At 38.7% G+C, this 20658-nt stretch overlaps 1 protein-coding gene across 1 annotated transcript in view; it reads right to left on the bottom strand.

Moving 5' to 3' along the window:
- Positions 1 to 19098, bottom strand: part of EMSY (EMSY, BRCA2 interacting transcriptional repressor) — a 106660-nt gene extending 87562 nt beyond the window's left edge. Inside the window, exons 1-7 of the mRNA XM_012803220.2 lie at positions 18769 to 19098; positions 16997 to 17105; positions 9555 to 9654; positions 7990 to 8064; positions 6603 to 6644; positions 2805 to 2980; positions 1036 to 1188 (exon numbers count right to left, since the gene is read on the bottom strand). Of these exons, the coding sequence (XP_012658674.1) occupies positions 1036 to 1188; positions 2805 to 2980; positions 6603 to 6644; positions 7990 to 8064; positions 9555 to 9654; positions 16997 to 17066 (616 nt within the window). The 5' untranslated portion in view covers positions 17067 to 17105; positions 18769 to 19098. The remainder of the gene's footprint in view (positions 1 to 1035; positions 1189 to 2804; positions 2981 to 6602; positions 6645 to 7989; positions 8065 to 9554; positions 9655 to 16996; positions 17106 to 18768) is intronic.
- Between the last annotated feature and the right edge of the window lie 1560 nt (positions 19099 to 20658).

Here is a 20658-nt window from a genome sequence, read left to right on the forward strand (position 1 = left end):
AGTTGGAGGTTGCTGTGAGCTGTAATGCCACGGCACTCTACCCAGGGGGACAGCTTGAGGCTCTGTCTCAAAAAAAAAAAAAAAATAAAAAATAAAAAATAAATAAAAAAAATAAAAGTTACAAAGAAATCAAGTTTATATCTATATCGTGAAAAAAGTGAAAATGAAATATTAATGATCTCTGCTTGATGGTAAAAGCAAAGCAAAAAATTAAATTAAAAACAAAACTTAAAAAGAATCTGGCTTCCTCAGTTTCTGTCTTGCTTCTTCTCTTACCATGTGATCTCTTTGTATACACCTGTAACCTTTCCACTTTCCACCAAGAGTTGAGGCAACATAAGGTCCCCACTAGATGCAGCTGCCTAATCTTAGAATAATAATTCAACTTACCAGCCACCAGAATCATGACCCAAACAAACCTCTTTTCTTTATAAATTAAACAAATTAAATAAAATCTAATATAAAATAAAAAGCAATGCTGACATAACAGAAATTAAAAACAAAAATAAATGGAACTGAACATCAAACTACTTCATAAGATAGAATCAAGGAGTTAAAAACAGCAAATTAAAAAAACAAAAAATTAGTCAACTAGGTAAAAGATAGACTCTCTAGAATGCTTCACTGAATCTAAAAGTTGAATATGTTATATAAGATAATTTAAGACACTACTACAAAGATTACAATTATAGGAGTAAACATTGAATAAATCACATAAGCAATTCTTTCAGTTTCTATTTACAACATTTCTATTCTATGACAATCAAAAAAATGATTTTGTAAAGGACAGTACTGTTCATAAGCAGATTCCCCACAGAGAACAAAAAAAGAAATTCTTTCTCAAACCCCAGAACTGATTAAAAAGCAATATACACCTAGTCATATGTAAAGAAATGAATTCTTTAGAACCTTCAAAAACTAACCACTGCTAAAAGCTAGTAGACCAATGATTTAATCCAGGAAGACAGATCTAATCAGGCCTATACTGAAGTAGTTAGCCAAGAGGGCCCTGATAGCACTGAGAGTATCACTTACTTTTGACATAAACAGTACTTCCACTTGGCAAGACAACTACATTGGAGGCAGGACTGGCAGGTCTTGGAGACTTAACCGTTGCTATGCTGCCACTTGGAACAGGGGTAGAGGTTGGGGTTGACGTGGTACTTGTGTAGGAATAGCAAACCACTACTGAAGGAACGATAAAAAAGTTTGCTGTTAACTTTCACCAAAACTGTCCAGGCATACAGAAAAATTATTTTTATTGCAGGCCAATTTTAATATTTTTATGTGATCAGAAGTTACAGGCCAGTACTAGGTATCAGGTCTACCAGTTAAAAGGTATTAATAACCTTTCCTGAAAATTGGCATTTAAATGGGTTTTCCCTATAACAACTTGTCTACAGTTGACACTGCCAATGGAGAAGAACTCAGTTACAAAGAAATCAAGTTTAAAACTATACTGAGAAAAATGAAAATCATTTCTCATTCATGGCACAGTTGGATAACAGGCACATACTTGTATTTTCTTTTATGCTAACAGCACCAATGATGGGATGATGGATAATTTTTCCCTGACCACAGCAATTTCCTATGTGGCCACTAGGGAAGAATCAAGGTAAGGTTCTTTTATTTAAACCAACTCACCGGTCATTTGCCATCCAAGTAGCAAAACAATAACTCAACTAAAATAATGACATCATATTTTAACCTTCCATTCAATGAAGAAATACAACTCACCAACAGCCAGAATAGCTTATAGGCACCATGCACTATGCTAAATCCTTTCCACACAGTTTCGCTAATTCTCACAATATCACATCCTCATTTTAAAAATGAGGAACCCAAGGCTCAAACAAGCTAAGACTCACTGGAGGTCTCATAGCTAGGAAATGACAATGTATGATTAAAACATATATTTGACTAGCAGAAAGCCTGCATTCTTTCCACTCTACAAGAGATCTGTTAGGTGGAAAGGTAAAAAAGTAGAAAGAGAAAAAAGATACCTCTCTAGCAATAAAGGAAACAGAAACTCAATGTAGACCAAGTATGCACAGAGATAGCTGCCTTCCTCCAAAAATAGCTTCCTTCAGCCTAAAACAGAGCCTGGCATGCATGAAAGAGTACCTCACTTTGCTCCACAGACCATTATTACACAAGAAGAGACAATTCTCCAGAGTAATCTGACAGATGCATTATTTTCAAGGTCATTTTTATGTAACACCAAACTAAACTACTGAAGTTAATCCAAACATGCTCTTTCAAATTTAATACTCTTGACGAGAAAGAATTCAAGGATTTTTAAAGCATGTGTTTATTACTACATTAAATAACAGTAAGTCTTTCTGCCAGGTAATGGATTCAGCACATTGGCTAGAACAGAGTAGTTTTACTATATCACTGATTCCAGAAAATCAGTGGTTTTTAAAATAAAATAAACCGGAGCTTAATTTCCTAAGGTTATCAGTTCAGTGTCTTTTTTAGCAGCTAAATGACTTCTGTCATTTTATTTTTGAACATCATCCATTAAGGCCCTCTATTCACTTCTAACAAAATACATGGATATCAAAAATTCATTCTAAGATTTTTATAATTTTGTAATTAACATAATTCACACTTTCACAAAAAGAAGATTTAATTTTGTCTAAGACTAAAACCTGACAGTTTCTACTTTCAGAATCAGAGCTGCCCACTATACCTTTAAAGACCAGGATAAAGTTGGATGAAAAATAAGACAACTTTTCTTGAACTTTTCTTGATGATTTTGAGAAAAGTAATCTATAACACAAAAATATTTTTCTACTCACCTTCCTTGCTTCCTGTTTCTGCAGGCACTGGAAGAGATGCATTGTGCTGGATAGCTGCATTGGCAACAGCATTGGCTGTTACGGTGAAGGCAGTTTGGGGAACCAGCCGGGGCATCAATGGCACCAATCGCCGACCTTCAATGGACCATTCTGAAGAGCTATTAGGTCCAGACATACTAAACAAAAAAGAAAGCATTGCTACAAGAGTTCGCAATGGTTAAAAATAAATTAAATATATTTTCTCAAATAAATAAAACTTTTAAATTATAAAAGTGCCCTGAGTGAATAAGAGACTTTATTTTAAGCAAGCAAGATCAAAATTATAAATAATTTTATAAATAAGTATAAATAATTCAAGAAATGTGTCACATACATTTAGGTTCTTACACATTTGTTTCTATAATTTGAATCTTATAATGAAGCATAATGGAAACTATGAAAATTTTCCAATGCCTTCTAAATAAACACAGGCTTTGGTTTCATTAATTTAAATCTTCTATCACTAATTAAAACCAGTATTTCTATTAACTTTTAGAACTTAATTTTGTAATTAAACCAAGAAAGTAAAAAGCACTCATACTTTTAAAAATCTTATTTTCCTTAATAATTAAGGATGGAATTCACTGAACCTTTGTAAAATTACCTAACTGCCTGCATGGCCAGAGGTTCTAAGGCTTTCAAACCAGGGAAACTGAGGCAGTAAACGAGGGGGAACTAGGTAGTAAAGGATAGACAGCTGTATATATAATAGCAGTGTTATTAATAAAGTATTATATTATTACCCTTCTTATTAAAAATAGACTAGATCTGGCTCAGTGCCTATGGCTCAAGCGGCTAAGGCGCCAGCCACATACACCTAAGGTGGCGGGTTCGAATCCCCAGCCCGGGCCCGCCAAACAACAATGATGGCTGCAACCAAAAAATGGCCAGGCATTGTGGCGGGCGCCTGTGGTCCCAGCTACTTGGGAGGCTGAGGCAGGAGACTCGCTTGAGCCCAGGAGTTGGAGGTTGCTGTGAGCGTGATGCCATGGCACTCTACCCAGGGGGATAGCTTGAGGCTCCGTCTCAAAAAAAAAAAAAAAAAAAAAAATAGACTAGATCTGAGGACAATGGAAAAACCTGCCACTACTTTTTATTTTTACTTATTTATGCCATTCTTCACTAAGGATTTGAGACAATTGGACTATCCAAGCAGATGGTACTCTCAGTTTCTTTACCCTAAATTTCTTGAGCAAATTTCATCTAGAAATTTAACCAGAGGTTGAAATATTAAAAGGTAGTTGTGTCATTTCTCTTGATATGATTCCATGAAAGACCCTAACTAATGATTAGTATCAAAGTTCCAAATTCACCCAAAAACAATCTCTTCACTAAATCAGAAATATTTCTGCACTTTTTTGGAAACCATAAATTCTACAGGTCAATTTAAAGACTCTGTATGTCCACTGATTCTTCAGATTTAGATGGAGTATACGAAAGCCCCTGTTGGTAGACAGTGGAATAATAATGATGATGATGGTAGTGGTAATGATAACAGATAACATTAAGCACTCACTATATATCAAGCACTATTCTAAACATTTTCCATGTATTAACTCTCAATAATCCTTTAAAGTTGGAGGCATCATTACTTCTATTTTATAGGTGGGAAAACTGAATCACAGAGGAGTTAAATAACTTGCCTAAGGTCACACAAGTAATAGATGTCTCCTTCAATAAGCATATTATCATGCTACTGAAATTATCTGGCACACCTGTCTAACTTTTGCCTTTGATTTATATATACCATTTGGGCACTGCTGTCAAATTTCACTAAATAGAATAAATGACTTTTACAATTTAAGAAGGATTTAAGTTCAGTTCTGCAAGGAATTTCTAGGAGCTGATGAATACAAGAAGGAATATAAATTCCTTCATGGTTCAATACAGTCCTACCTAGGAAAAGGAAAAGAGGTATTCTTAAAACCCCGATAACTCTCACAAGTCTCCAAATTGATGCTAGTCTGAAACAGAGAATGGTACAAATGAGAGATAGGAAAGGGCTATAATTGCTAGAGGAAAAAATTCTAAAAGCTATTCAGAATAATTTTTTTGGCTTACTCCTATCTTCCTATCATTTTATTAGAATATCACTAATAAACTTGCTTGGTGAAAGCTTACCACAAAAATAAAAACACGTCTACACTTACCTGGTGCATTGTTTAAAAGGTAGCAGAAATTATGGAATATTGCTAATCAGAAGCACATGAATATACGTTATTAAAAAGATGAAATTTGCAGTGCAAAAGACACAACTGCAACTTTTAGAAAGATCTATAACTCTTCCAAATTTCCACTCATGCAAACATGCTTAAACTTTCTTTTTAAGTGAGTGAAAAATCAAATAGCATATTAGAATTAGGTAAAAAAATCCTATTTGTTTAGCATTAAAGGTGTAAATATGAATTAGTTGCAGAAGTGATTTAAGCTAAATTTTACTGACTAAACATTTTCCTTCAGGACTTCACTGGGATACTTCAGTCTCAGTAGAGACTTAAGAATGCCTCTCTATTTATTCTAAGTACGGCCTCTCCATTTAAACTAATTACGGACAAATATTGCTTCAATCTCTTTTCTAAGATAAAACTAATGAAACTACCTTGGTTCTCACATCCTTGAGTTGTACAAGGCACCAGTAAGAAATCCTCATCCCCACACAGAAACTCACATCCTGCCCTGTAAATTTATAACTGATGGGGAAAGGGTTAATAGAACAGAAATTCTAGATAGCCACATGTGGGTAAGAGTGGCCCAGGTAAAAAATGCGAAACTCCTTGACATACAAGGCTTCAATACTGTAATATTCTGACAGAACTCAAAACTGAGTTAGAGTCTTAAACTTAATAAGTAGCCTAGTTAGGCTTCAAGCCACACACAAGGCTTTTCTTTGATCCCAGATACCCTGTTCCTTTTGATTCCCCCTCCTTTGTGCTCAATCTTCTCATCACCTTTCAACCACATTCCTTCTGACCTAACTGCAATTTTGAATCGGGAGAGGGAAGGCAGAAGAGAAAGGGAATGCAGTCAGTTCAAATGCATTCCTCTAATTGTTTTTTCAGGCTCAGAGTATGAAGCCCTTCTATAGATAATCTTTGGAACTAGACTTTGCTGTTAATTCAGAGTGGAAGAGAGAAGAGGAGATGGAGAAAATGAAGGATCTACTCCTTCCTCACAAATCCCCACTTTCTGACCCTTGAACTCAACAAGTAAATACAACATCTGGTGAAACAAAGATGATAATATATAAAATAGTAAAAAGGTAGAGAAAAAACTAAAAAGCTTAAAATTATACACAGATGTAAACTCTTTTCAAAAAAATGAAATTTCATGTATTAAAGAAATCAGAAAGAAGAGGAAACACAGGCAGATAAAAGCCAACTCTCAATTATCCATGCTAATGGAGAGAGAAGGGAAAGGGAGAGGTCAAATAGATTAAAGAAATTCATGTATGATCCAAAAATATTTTGGTAAATACTTGTAAATTCTCCCACCAAACCTTTTCCAGGTCAACTGACATGTGGTAAAATGACTAATTAAAATTTTCACCTCCTCTCCCTTCACACCCTCGGACAAGAGGTATTCCCAAGCAGCAAAATGGCTAAAGGGTGGGCAGTATTAGGAGGGAGAGAAAGGGAAGAGAAGGCAAAGCAAGGGGCATCGTTAATTCATAAATGGAATAAAGTGCCTGAATAATTGAGAGCTTCAACTTGGAAATAAATACAAGAAAAAGCCTGAAATAATAATAGCCCATTTGCATACCTGTAACTTGGTCTTTCACCCAAATATAAGGATAAATTCATTCTTTAAAGGGGAAAAAAGGAAAAGGAGACTAAATAAATGTTATCCTTTAACTATGAAACTGATGCATCAACTTAACAACTAGTTTCCCCACAATATTGTCCCAAGGCTTCTAAGGTACTAATCTGTTTCTAAGTGCCTCTGAATGCAAGCCATTATTTACTACTTTATTATCTAGCATATAAATTTCCTATTACCAGTTCTCAAATTAGAATCTAGGCTCATTGATCATTATTTCTACAGCAACCGAATTCAAAAGTTCACGGTAAATAAAAGAAAGAACACATTAATATTTGAATGTTTCAACCATGTTAGCCTGACAACTAAATACTGTTTCTAAGGGACAATTTCCAAATTTCTACAGTGTGTATCTCCAACTGAAAGATCTCAAAATTCCATGATAATCTAAACCTTCAAACTATGCTGAAAAAGCAGCACCCCATTTTATGTTAAGTAAAATGAGGGACAGTGAAGCACACAACATGAAGCTAATGGATCCTTAGTATCAATTCAAATATTGCCACTCAGTTTAAAAACATGCTTAAGTTATCACATGGAAATGCACTGAATTTTTCCTTTAGCTTTATTTCACATCAAAACACAAAAATAAAAAACAAATGAATTATAACATATTTTATGAAATGTTTCTATCACCTACATTAAAATGTAAAAGATAATTTCTGTTCCTTTCTATTCTTTAGGCAGGACTATCTTCACATGCACTCAATTAAGGCTTGATTGAGGCCTGCCCCTCAGTCTTCCACCATCTCCATAGGACAAAGAGTTATAATGATCTGAAAATAACTTAATAAGAATTCTTTATCATTTTATTTTATCGACTTTTTTAAGTAAATTAAGATATTGTTCTTGCTTCTTAAAAGCAGAACATCTATTTTTTACTTTTTCTGAATCTCAAAATAGGTGAAATAATGACTCAGATATCAAAAAAGTTATAATGCCTACTTAGAAGGCAATATACATATCAAATACCATTATAAAGAACCTCTAAGGGGCTGTCACTTTTAGGAAGTGCATTATTTTGTTATTGAACTGTGCTTCAAGTAAGTGAAACATCTGCTAAATTGTGGTAGTCTTCAGTTAAACATAGATTACATTGGAACAGGATTTGACCTGAGTACATAAAGCTCGCCTAACCAAATGCAAAAAAACATAACCAACTGAACAAACAGTTAACACCATTTTTACGTCTATGGTCAGGATGCCTGAGTACAGAGATGTTGTTATTAAGATAAAAGACTCAGGAAGTTGCTACACAATAGGAAGACTGTTCAAAACTATGTTATACTACGTCATAAAAAAATCAGGGGTGGTATGACTAATGGCTTACTTATGTGCAATTGTTGTTAACCGTTCATCGTTTACTGCTCTCCGAACTTCAGCACGGTGGCGTTCTGTTGAGATGCTATGAAAAAAAATAGCCATTATAGAACTCTGCCAGGCAGGCAGCTCTTTTCTATACTTTCATTAATGTTTAAGTCAACATTTTATTTGGAGGGAAGGGAGCAAAACTGCTTTGTGAAAAGATATAGACAAGAGCCTAATATATATCTTCATATGCTATAATGTCTTAGAAAAGGATTCATACTAATTCCATTTAACTGTAGAAAGAATTAGTTGCAAATGAGAAACCACAGCAAGACAAATTCACCCTGATATCAAGGCATTTGTTCCAAATCTCAGAAATGTCAGACCATGGACAAGATTAGCAGAGCTTCCTGTTATCTAAACAAGCAAACAGAAACTGAATGACCTCTTAATCATGACTGCTCAGAAGAGGATTTTGGCGCTCAGAAGAAAGTCTTCTAAGGTCCTTTCTAAAGCTTATGAGTCCATAAGTTTATGTTCAGTGAATATAATAATCAATGAGAGTGGCAAAATAATCTGTTTCTTGTGACTATATGCCATGAAACTTAACTCCAGGCTAATCCTCCTGTATTACTTAACATTTCAGCTGTGTCTTCTACATTATATTATGTTACCAATAGTAAAAACGGTGCTATGTTGATTCTAATTAAATGCATGCAAAGTTAATAATACTAAACAACTAAAAAAAGGCTGCACTCATTCCATTCATAAATATGCAACAAAATGAGTACCACTCTTCCTATTGTGTTCTTCATTACTAAAACTAAATATATACCATGGACTAAAACATTTAAGGGACAGAAAGCAGAATGTATAAGGAAACAAAAAAATAAACAGAAAATATAACTCGATAACTATGAAAGCAGTAATACTGAGAATTTGGCTTAATAATATCCCCATATTGATGTTAATAAAATAAGAGAAAAAGCATCTTCCTATTTTCACTTAAAAAAAGAATAGGACAAAACTGTTTTAGAAACTTTAATTAAAACAGAACATTTTCTGAGAAAGCTCAAGATGTTAGAAAGGATCAAAGCAAAAAAAAATCAAGGAACATCTTTCACTAGAACTTTTCTGCTGGATTCAAATACCATGCTAGTAGGAAGCTGAAGGGACAGGCTATGCTTAAGGGTATGACCATACAATCATGACCCACTTATATAAATTAAGGTATCTTGTTTGCATCCCCTTCTTCTCTCCCAACAAATGCCACTCTAGATCTTGATATCCAGTTGCTGCCAGCTCTTTTTTCATTCACTTATGTCACAAGCACTTCCTTTTCGCAGGTGGCCCAAACTAAACAATTTGCCTTAAATTCTTCTGATCAGATTACAGAATAAATGGCAAGTTATACAATTTTCGGTAGCAGAGCACACAACTGGGATGGGATCCCTAAACAACAACAGTTTGAACACCTTTATTCTTGAACTTAATTTGAAAGTTACTTAATTTGAGAATGAAAAGTAACAAAACCCCTCAAAATGAAATTTCTAGAATCACATCTCACAAACTTTTATGATAATTTACCTAAGAACTTTTGAGAGTTCTCCAAGAAGATCTTTCTTTTCCTTGGTGAGATCTCCCTGTGCCCGAAGTGCACTGATAACTCCAGCATATGCCTCCAATTCTAGAAGAAGAAAATTATTTAATCAAGATAGGCCTTTACTATTTTAATACGATGGCTATGTATAGTAAAACTTTGGGGGAAACAAAGCTAAAAATAAATCAAATGCAAATATTGTTTTAAATTTCTTTCAAAACTTTTACCTAATAACAGAAAAAATATGGCTTTTATAATATAATTTTATATCACTTTGTTTTTCATTGCCTTACAGAAGTCAGGTATGTCAAACATTTAGGGAGAAAAAAAATCTAACATTTTTTTTTACACATCAAGACTAAAATATATATAATTCAAATGCTACCAACAACTGGGAATGGACTCCAAGTGATACAGTAAGGTTGACAGAAGTCTTTAGCACTGTTGAAAGGTACTTTAACCAACACTTAGGCCTAAGAATTCAAACTATATTTCACCTCCCTCCTGGATAGATGAGAATACTGAGTATCAGGCAACCAAAAACATACTGGAACAAAAGAATTTGGCTCTAGCACTGCCACATACTAGCTGCGTGACCTTAAGCAAGCCCCTTCTCATTTCTGAACCTGTTTCCTGACTTAGGAAGAACTTTGGAGGTACCTTTGAGAAGATCCTTTGTAGCTATAAAAACTATCATCAATGGCTCGGCGCCTGTGGCTCAAGCAGCTAAGGCGCCAGCCACATACACCTAAGGTGGCGAGTTCGAATCCCCAGCCCAGGCCCGCCAAACAACAATGATGGCTGCAACCAAAAAATGGCCAGGTGTTGTGGCGGGCGCCTGTGGTCCCAGCTACTTGGGAGGCTGACGCAGGAGACTTGCTTGAGCCCAGGAGTTGGAGGTTGCTGTGAGCGTGATGCCATGGCACTCTAACCAGGGGGATAGCTTGAGGCTCCGTCTCAAAAAAAAAAAAAAACTATCATCAAAATAACTAATTAGGAAAAATGAAATGTTCTTACAGCAACCAGAACATAATATACTGAATCTTGATACCAGACAGCTTCATTTCACTCTGACAATTCTGAAATAAAACTGTCAGTCCCTAGTACAAGTCAAACTAAAAAGCCAAAAGTCATTAATGGCCTCCAATGAACCTTGCATGCCTCCTAGTGTAGCCCCAGTCTACTACCTTTAAGGTATCTCCTCCCACAATAACTCTAGGTTCCACCTGTAATTTGCTTTGGCCAATCAGAAGTTTGATAAGTACTTGCACACTGGGCCTGGCTCTCTTGGAACTCTGAAATCACCAGGCTGTAAAGAAGCCCAGAATGAAAGGCCACAGGAAGAGAGAGGCTCAGCTATATTAGCTGAGTCTAGTCCCCAACTAAGCTACTAACTGAATGCCTGAGAAAGCTCAGTCAAGACCAGCAACTCACACAATAGTAAAAAATGATAACTGTTGTTGTTTTAAACAATTAAGAAACAGATATATCTGATTAAAAGAGAACAGAAATAAACCTCCAGACTAGAGATATCATCATACTTTACTTGCTATCTGCTAATTTGCTATTTGCCAATGCCTGACACACAAGAGACAATAAATGTTAGCTAAATAATGAACATATGAGTGCCCTAAGACTAGATACTAGAGTAGCCTTATTATTCACACTTTTTTTTTTTTGAGACAGAGCCTCAAGTTATCCCCCTGGATAGAGTACCATGGCATCACAGCTCACAGCAACCTCCAACTCCTGGGCTCAAGCGAGTCTCCTGCCTCAGTCTCCCAAATAGCTGGGACCACAGGCACCTGCCACAACGCCTGGCTATTTTTTGGTTGCAGCTGTCATTGCTGTTTTTGGCGGCCCCAGGCTGGATTTGAACCCCCCACCTTAGGTGTATGTGGCTGGTGCCTCAGCCACTTGAGCCACAGGCGCGGAGCCTATTCACACTTTTGACTGTCAAAGGAAGCTTCTTTCTACAGAAGAGTGGCCTGGTACATTGAATGTCTGGTCCAATTGAATTACCCTAAATGTATACAGAAAGAGATATCCTGCATGCTCAATCTGTATTGTATACTATGTAGACATTTCATGGAGTCTCTCTTAAAGGACAAAGCTCTGCTGCCCCAAGTAGTAAAGGAAATACTTCCAGGAAACATATTAAACTTTCATCAGACCCTGAATAGAGTTCAGAAAGGCACTAGGGATAACCAACTAAGAATTCACTATAATCTGTTTATGACTCCATTTGTGGAACATTTTATTCAACATATCAGTATTGAGTCCTATTATAAACTCCAAATGCCATCCTAAATCCTGCCCTCAAGGAGTTAACTCTTGAATGGAGAAGCTACAGTGAAACCAGTCATCAGACAATTATGATACAGTGTACATACAATGGTAAAGACACAGAGGAGAAACCCATCATCCAGTCTGGAAGCACTAGCTTTAGAAAGAGAATGGTGCTCCAGGCAGGCAGGGGAGCAATGTAATGTAAATGTAAATGTGCAAATGTACAAAAGGAAAAGGGTAAAAGAACAAATAATGTTTCATGTTATTTTAGTAACTTCCAATAGTAGTCAGTGAGTTTTACATTAAGGGAAATAAAAATATGTCCACATTTGGATAGTCAGTAATTCTAACCAAGCTACTAATTAAACATTACTATTTCAGTAATTCTAACCAAACTAATTAAACATTACTATTACTACAAGGTGTCATGGAGAATATTTATAGAACAAAAGTCCCTATCCTCAAGGTGATTAAAACCCAACAAGGTATATATATATATATATATATATTCACAGATGTAAGGGAATAGAGAAAGACAAAAATGGAAATAATCTATGGCCAAACTGAGAAAAACTTCTACGACCAGCCTAAAAAGTTTTTGACAGGACTCTGTAATTGATTGAATGTAGAAGTAACTGCAGAAGGAAAAGAGTCAGGTTTTGCAGCTTCAAAATATTTAAGACAAATGGAAAGGTCAAAGAGAGGAAGTCCTTTGAGGAAAAAAGAAAAGAAGTTTACTTTCAACCTGTGAATTTATGATGATCAAGACACCATTTCAAAGAAAATAAACTAAAGAAATATGACAAATACTTATGACATTTTAAGTCTCATTTCAAGTCAACCTTAGAAATCAGGTACAAAATTAAGAGATGGCACCTCACACACACACACACAACTGGGACTCAGAACACAGTTACCACAGCTACAGCAACCACAGCACTTTCTTTCACCAAAAATTCACTCATTGTAAAGAATCTCTAGTAGCTTCCCAACCTCCTTCACATTTTTTGATGTCAATTTTGATGAATATCCTTAGATACTGACATAATTCACACTTAAGTGTATTTTGGTATCTTAAATCAATAACACCTAAGCAGAATGAAATAACAAACTCATCAGAGCACCCCAAAAACGAAAGATTTGGCAAACCATTTTTATAAAGTCCACAAACCATTCCATTTAAACAAAATCAGCCATTCAATTATACCATAGTCCATAAAGTCCCATGTTACAGTTACAGTTCAGGAAAGATGATAAAAATAGGGCAGGGGAAAAGCAAGATAAAAGAAAGCATTTATCTATGACTAGTATGTTCTGTGTATCATAAAATTCTCTATACCAATTTCTTTATACTTAAACAAAATTTAACTGTTTAGCATAGGGTGACCAGACGTCCCGCTTTTGAACAATTTGTCCCTCGTCCCGCCGAGTTTTTAAACCGATTTTTGGAAAGAATGCACAAACGGGCGGGAGAACAAGAAGGGAATATACGGTTTTCGGCTGCCATGTGGCTATTTCACCAGAATATGAGTTTTATCTTATTTTTGTTAATTTTATAATGTTAAACTGTAATAACAACAAATAATTGCTAAGAAGTGATTCTCAAGAACTGCTTATCAAAGTTTGCATTGTTGTCCGGCCCTGCCCTGCCCCGTCCCCTGCCCCGCCCCCACCCCGCCCCCCGGCCATGTTGTCCCGCCTTACCGATGTCAAAATCTGGTCACCCTAGTTTAGCACCTTATATTAAAATGACTTCTAACTATTTTTAAAAGGCCAAAGCCAATGCTTAAAATATTCTAAGCTAATTTTTATTTTTTATTTATTTATTTATTTATTTAGAGACAGAGCCTCAAGCTGTCCCCCTGGGTAGAGTGCCGTGGCATTACAGCTCACAGCAACCTCCTACTCCTGGGCTCAAGCGAGTCTCCTGCCTCCGCCTCCCAAGTAGCTGGGACCACAGGTGCCCGCCACAACGCCCGGCTATTTTTTGGTTGCAGCGGTCATTGTTGTTTGGCGGGTCCGGGCTGGGGATTCGAACCTGCCACCTTAGGTGTACGTGGCTGGCGCCTTAGCCGGTTGAGCTATAGGCGCCGAGCCACTACTTTTTAAATACAGTACTTTAGTCTCTAAAGTTTGGGCCCACAGCTAGCATTAGAAGGCAATTCAAAAGTTTTGTTGTTATGATAATGAACCAAAGGAAGGGGAGGCAATCTTTCTGCAAATCTATCAAGGCTTACTTCCCAAAGGCAAGGGTCAATGAAGATGACATTACCATGTAGGATAGACATTTTCTTTGGTACAGAAGCAGCTGCTCTCTAGCAGAATTACCCACACAGCTGTGATTAAAATTAAGGATAAATTTAGTCTTAAAGATTACTATTTTTATATTTAGACATAATTTCTTGTTTCAAGGCCCCAAAAACCCAAAAACCCCAATTCAATCTACTGTCTTTGTGATCTGGTCTTCTGCAGTTACTTCAGCTATGAAATAAATACAAGTCCAAAATTATAATCAGCATTTACTGGGTCATATGGTTATACTAATTGCATGTAAAAGTATAGAAAACTATCTTCAGATTAGTACTAAAACTCTGGATATAAGATCAAAACATAAAAATTAAAAAAGATGAAGGAATGATTAACATCCCCCTATCCAGAAACCTGCTAAAATACAATGCTAAGAAGTGGTTTAAAATATGGGGGCAGGGGGTGGATAAAAAGGGCAGGCAGGGCCAGAGTAGCTATGATTCTCAACAAATCATATGAATCCTCAACAAAAATTTCCTTGGAAGAAAAGATTCAGCTGCAAATAAATAAATGTCTAAAAGCAGCTGCTTGCAATGTTATATACTCATAAGTCAGGTACATAAGCCCTTTATATGTACTGTTAATACACATAACAAACTAATGAGGCAGATATTACTACTCTTTTTTTTTTTTTGGCTGGGGCTGGGTTTGAACCCACCACCTCTGGCATGTGGAACTGATACCCTACCCTTTTGGGCCACAGGCACTGCCCATACTACTCTTTTTTTAAAATTTGAGACGAAGTCTCACTTTGTTGCCCCGGTAGAGTACCATGGCATCATAGCTCATAGCAACCTCAAACTCTGGGGCTCAAGGGATCTCCTGCCTCAGTCTCCCAAGTAGCTAGAACTACAGGTGCCTGACAAAATGCCCAGCTGGTTTTTCTATTTTTACCATGTTTCCCCGAAAATAAGACACTGTCTTATATTTATTTTCTCTCAAGAAGACACACTAGGGCTTATTTTCAGGGGATGTCTTATTTTTATTAAGTATAACATACAACAATCTACATTTATTCAAATATAGTTAAGTCATCTTCTTCTGGAACCTGACAGGGGGAGCCAACCTTGTTGGTGGGGCTGGCGATAGTGATGCGTGAATTCCTTTCCCCTAGCTGTTTGCACAAGAGCAATAGGATACCTGCAACCACAATTACCACACTCCCAAGTGTGAATGCTCCAGGAGAAAGGAGCTGTGGCAGATAAAAGGTATTCCAGTTTTCCTTACTGCTCTGCGCTGAAATGCATGGAGTAGCTATGCAAATAAGCTGCATAGCCAGCCCATCACTAGGTCTTCTTATTGGGGTAGGGCTTATATTTAACAAATACATAGAAATCCTGCTAGGGCTTATTTTTGGGCTAGGTCTTAGTTTCGGGGAAACACAGTAGTAGAGATGGGGTCTCGCTCTTGCTCAGGCTGGTCTCCAACACCTGAGCTCAGGCAATCCAACCACCTTGGCCTCCCAGAAAGCTAGGATTACAGGCACAGACACGAGCCACCTACTATACTAGTCTTCTTTTACAAACATGTCAACAGATTTAGGAAGATTAAATAACTTGTCCTTAGTCATATAGGTCATTAGTAATTGTACCAAAACCCCAACTCTGCCTAAATTTAAGATCCAAACTGTCCCCTTTACAATCATAGCTATCTAAGTAATTCATATCAACAGCAAACGCATTTACTCTTCTTTGCCCATTATTTTGTTCATTTATTTCATTTATTGTGCTAGCCATAAGCTACAGCAGTAAATAAGACAACAAGGTCCTTACAATCTAAGGCAGTACTTCTCACCCAAAGATCTTCATCTGAATCATAGAACACCAAAAAATGATTTGATTAATAACTCTTTTCTCAATTTTTCCAAGAACAGTACATAACTAACACCATCCTAGAGGCACCAAGAGAAGTTAGTTCATTGCATACAACAGATACCTTAGCATGAGGGCTTAATTCTTTCCCTAAATGGTTTGAGAAAAGCTGCTATAAGGGTAAAGAAGCACTTAATATTATAAGCATGAAGTATGCTTTATCATTGTAATGACAGTAAAACATAATTTGGGAAAGTAAGCATACTTTACATTCACTTAGAATTCAGAAAACAGTATTTAGTTCATATATATGCTCATGAAAGTTAAGAGTATATTAAAGTGAGACTGAAATCATATTCCCTGGGTTCAAATACTGATTCAATTACTTATTAACATTACTTTGGCTTCTAGGCTTCATCTGTAAAATGCAGACAAAAAAAAGGAAACCTGGCTCGGTGACTATAGCTCAGTGGCTAGGGCGCCAGCCACATACACCAGAGTTGGCCGGTTCAAGCCTAGCCCGCGCCTGCCAAACAACAATGACAACTACAACCAAAAAATAGCCAGGGCGTTGTGGCAGGCACCTGTAGTCCCAGGTACTTGGGAAGCTGAGGCAAGAGAATCACTTAAGCCCAAGAGTTAAGTTTGCTGTTAGCTGTGACACCATGGCACTCTATGGTGGGTGAGAGACTGTCTAAAAAAAAAAAAAAAAAAAAAAAGGAAACCTTCTGTTTAGGTTTGAGTAGGGATTATATGAGATGTTGACTATAAAGGATTCAAAATAGCCAGGTAGCCCTCAGTAACTCTTAACTACTACTATTATCATTATGATTCATGCACCTACTGTATACAAAGCACTGACTGTACTAGGCATTGGGAAAACACTAAGTAAGATGGAGACTATAGCTCCAAAGAACTTCTCATGTAGCATGAGATATGATATCCATGCAAATAGCAATGATCCAAACAGAAATAGAAAAGTACCACGGAGAGGTAAAAAATATTGAAAATGAAAATCATACCCAATTTTCGAAGAATCCTTTTGCATTCATCCCTGCTGAGATCCAAAAGGGTTGGCCACACAACAGGCATTGCTGCTTCTGTTTGGTAGCCCCAAAGAGCTTCTCCTCCCTACCAGAACAAAACAAAGAAAAAAATCAAATTACCAATGTACATACAAGGCCACTCACCTGGAGACCCATCCACGGACTAAGAAGTAAAAACTGATAAACTACTTCACAATCCTTTTTCACTACACTTTCCAACTTCTGAAAAATCAAGAATTAATCAACCATATGTGAGCTCACTATTCAAGCCTATGACAGTGAAAAGGGCACAGGCTTTGGAGACAGTCACCTTCAAGTTTTAGTTCCAGCTTTTCAACTTACTGGCTATGTGACTCTAAGTAAACTGGTCACTCTGAGCCTAAGTTTTACACATCTATAAAACAGAGGTAATGCCACAAAATTCGTTGTAAGTACTGAAGAACAGTTATGCAAAGTTATTTTAAAGTGGTTGAATTTTAAAATTTGAGATGCTACTACCTCTGTAACCTTGAGCAAGTTACTTGACGTTTGCTTCCTCGCTTATTAGATAAAATATGTAAAGCTCCTAGCACATTAGTTGGGGCAACAGAATGTAATAAAGGACCCTATCTGCAAGTCTTAAAAATAAAATATGGATTTAGACTAGTCATTAAACAACCCTTTCCAAAAAGTTTAGTTGCCAAAATCTTACTTTGTACTGGGAATTCTCTAACTTAGAAAACAAAAAGACACTTCGCTGGGGGATTGCACAATACCTGCTTAGCACACATAAACCTGCTGTAAATATTTGTTAAACGGGTAAACGAATGGTTGAAAAGTAAAAAGAATGAATGAATAAATGAACGAGCACTGCTTATCCTAGGAGTCAGATATCGAATCTAAATAACTGCTACATGCTAACTCCAGCTCTACTCTCCGAGTTGAGCACCCCCTCCCCCTACTTCCCATAGTCCTCTCAGCTCGGAACCAACTCAAAGTAAGGACAATTGGACTGCGCGCCCCAGTCAGTAGGATGACATAAAGAAAAGGGGTGGGGAGGATGAAGGGGTAGAGCTAAAGGAATCTGCTCCCTCCACAAGCCAGTCCCCGCCTCCCGACAGAATCCTGAAGGCAGCCGGCTACCGCCGACCTCCCGAATCAAGAACCACGTCACGGCATCCCGATGCATCCCCGCCAGCGGACCCTACTGCCGGGTTGCTTCGCATCAGAAACCGGGCGGTGTTGCCGGACCCGCTCCAGCAACCAGGATCTCGTATAATCCTGCCCCACTCAAGTGTCAAGGAGGCAAGCCCGCCCCGCCCCCTCTCCAAACACGCACTCGCTTGCAGCAGAACCACAAGAGCAGCCCGCCCAGGCGCCTCACCCGGGCCTCTCAGCACCGGTCCCAATGTCAAGCCCACGACCCAAGCCCCCTCCGGGCCAGCAGCTGGTGTCAGGGGCCCCAGCCAGCATCCACGCTTTGCTCCCTTCTCAGCAGAGAGAGACAACAGAGACAGAGTAGGCGCGCGGACAGCCAGTCAAACGACCTGAACTCATCGGGAGCCTCCCAGAGCTGGACGCCCGGGGTCCCAACATCAGGCCTGCCAGAATCCCCCTCAGTCCACCTCCAGGAGCCCTATGATCCCGTTAGGAAACAACGGAGGATGGGACTGGGCGCCCCGAGCCCGGCTCCGAATGCATGGCCCAGCGCTCCCCTAGCCTGGGCGGCCTGCCAGCTTTTCCCAGGACCTTGCCTGAGAGTCACTCACCTGCCCGGCCTTTCGGGGCTCATCTAAAAGGCTCCTCCGCCAAGACTAGGGAACAGCAGGAATTGGGTTTGTTTGCGGTGCCTCAGAAGGGGCAAGATGGCGACAGATATTAGAGCGCAAGCGCAATCGCGCGCTGCCAGTCGGGAGATGTAGTTCGCCTTTCCCGCCTTTCGGAGAACGGACACGAAAAGTCCTCCATTCATCCTGTCCCTCTTTTCCTCCGCGTAAAGAAAGAAAACGACCGACAGCGCGAGGCATGCTGGGAGCTGTGGTCTGAATCCAAACTCCAACCTGTTTCGCTCCAGCTTTGCGGTCGCACGCGCAAGGAAGGCTGGGATTGTAGTTTCCTTGGCTGAGCCTACATACCCTCTTCTCGCGGGCTTCGCGCGCCTCTTCTCGCCTATCGTCTCTCAGCCAATCGGCTGCGCTCTTTGCGTCACACGTAGTGGTCAAAATGGCGTCGGGAGGTGGAGTAGGGACGTTGTAGCAGTCTTTACTCTGCCGAGGTTAGGGATGTTAGGACGCGTCTTTGTCACTGAGCGCCAGTGAAGATTAGGATCAAGTTCCTCAGGGTCATGAGGTCAATTATTAGTGGCCTCCAGCCCTCCAGACGGCAATTGGAGGAAAGGTAATCTACGCTAAGAGAACTAGACACTGGACGTCGCAGTTGCCAGTACCCGCTCTGAAGGTTACGGAGTTGCAAATAGAGAATGGGGAACCGGTGCCTTGACTGGGAATGGTAGTGATATCTTGTGCTCAATCTGTCAAAGGCAAGAAGGAGGAGGGATTTATTTGAGGCCCCTACGACCTGGTACGTTTACCCTCAGCCTTTGTTCTTATTTTATCACAATTTTGTGGAGAAGATCTTGTCGCCCCTGTTATACAAATGAGAAAAGGATCCCAAAACATAGTTACTCGCGGTCATAAAATTGAAATCAATGTCCAATATTGTTGAAGATTCTGTAAAGTTTTGTGGTTGTCCTCTTTAAATTTTGTACTTTCTGTAACATTGGGTCTGGTCGGAATACTAAAGTCAAAAAGGAGGAGTTTTTTGTTTGTTTTATGTGTATGTGTGATTTTATTTTTGAGAGAAGAGCCGTACTCTGTTGCCCCGGGCTAAAGGTTGCTCACCGCAACCTCAAACTCTGGGGTTCAAACGATGCCCCTGCCTCAGCCTCCCTGAGTAGCTGGGACCTCAGGCGCCCACTACCACGCCCGGCTAGTTTTTGTTTGTTTTCTTTTGTTCAGTTGAGAGGGACTCTTCGCTGTAGCTCAGGCTGGTCTTGAACTCCTTAACTCAGGGGATCCTCCCGCCTCCGACTCCGCCTCCTGGAGTGCTGGGGTTACAGACTTGAGCCACTGAACCTGGCCTCTGACGTCAAAAGGAGTTTTTAATATGCATTCTGCTATTATCACACATAGTTTCCTTCTCCAAAAATGGGGTTAATAGTACCCTAAAAGAATGTTGTGAGACACAACATAGATGAAAGTGCTTTAGAAATTGTGAACCACGGCTCGGCACCTGTGGCTCAAGTGGCTAAGGTGCCAGCCACATACACCTAAGGTGGCGGGTTCGAATCCCCAGCCCGGCCCGCCAAACAACAATGATGGCTGCAACCAAAAAAATGGCCGGGCGTTGTGGCGGGCGCCTGTAGTCCCAGCTACTTGGGAGGCGGAGGCAGGAGACTTCGCTTGAGCCCAGGAGTTGGAGGTTGCTGTGAGCTGTGATGCCACAGCACTCTACCCAGGGGGACAGCTTGAGGCTCTGTCTCAAAAAAAAAAAAAAAAAAAAAGAAATTGTGAACCACTATACAAACATGTAAGACTATTCAGGTTTTTGCATGAACTGGTAGGATAAAAAGAAAAAGTAAGTAACAGCATTTACATTTC

The sequence above is a fragment of the Otolemur garnettii genome, unplaced genomic scaffold (assembly GCF_000181295.1).
Source record: "Otolemur garnettii isolate 467f Iridium unplaced genomic scaffold, OtoGar3 scaffold00001, whole genome shotgun sequence".
Classification (NCBI taxonomy): domain Eukaryota; kingdom Metazoa; phylum Chordata; class Mammalia; order Primates; family Galagidae; genus Otolemur; species Otolemur garnettii.